The following is a 378-nucleotide window of genomic DNA, read 5'->3' on the forward strand; positions in this document are numbered from 1 at the left end:
TGATGCCACCCATGGATCCTCATGCCAAGGGTTGATGCCACCCATGGATTCTTGTGTCAAGGGTTGATGCCACCCATGGATCCTTGTGTCAAGGGTTGATGCCACCCATGGATCCCCATGCCAAGGGTTGATGGCACCTGGCTTGTAGGACTCATGGAGGGGGTGAGCACCCAGCACCCACCTCAGTGGGTGACAGATGGTGATGGCAATAGGGACCACGTGTACCCCTCACCCAACCAACTGCCTTCAGCCCAACGAGCCACTCACCAAGATGGCACCGTAGACTTTGTGACCATCAGCCTTGACTTGAGCGTTGGAGACCGAGTAGTCATCCAACACCGCTTGAAGGTTGGCCCAATAAGTAGGGAGATGGGGGTA

General features: G+C 55.8%; 1 protein-coding gene across 1 annotated transcript in view; it reads right to left on the minus strand.

Annotated features, from left to right (window-relative positions):
* Nucleotides 1-378, minus strand: part of LOC104525804 (TAF6-like RNA polymerase II p300/CBP-associated factor-associated factor 65 kDa subunit 6L) — a gene marked incomplete at both ends in the record, with an annotated part of 1990 nt that overhangs the window by 251 nt on the left and 1361 nt on the right. The window contains one exon of the mRNA XM_010169059.1: nucleotides 268-378. This exon is cut by the window's right edge and continues 6 nt beyond it. Coding sequence (XP_010167361.1) covers nucleotides 268-378 — 111 coding nt within the window. The remainder of the gene's footprint in view (nucleotides 1-267) is intronic.

This window comes from Antrostomus carolinensis, unplaced genomic scaffold, assembly GCF_000700745.2.
Source record: "Antrostomus carolinensis isolate BGI_N321 unplaced genomic scaffold, ASM70074v2 scaffold26575, whole genome shotgun sequence".
Classification (NCBI taxonomy): domain Eukaryota; kingdom Metazoa; phylum Chordata; class Aves; order Caprimulgiformes; family Caprimulgidae; genus Antrostomus; species Antrostomus carolinensis.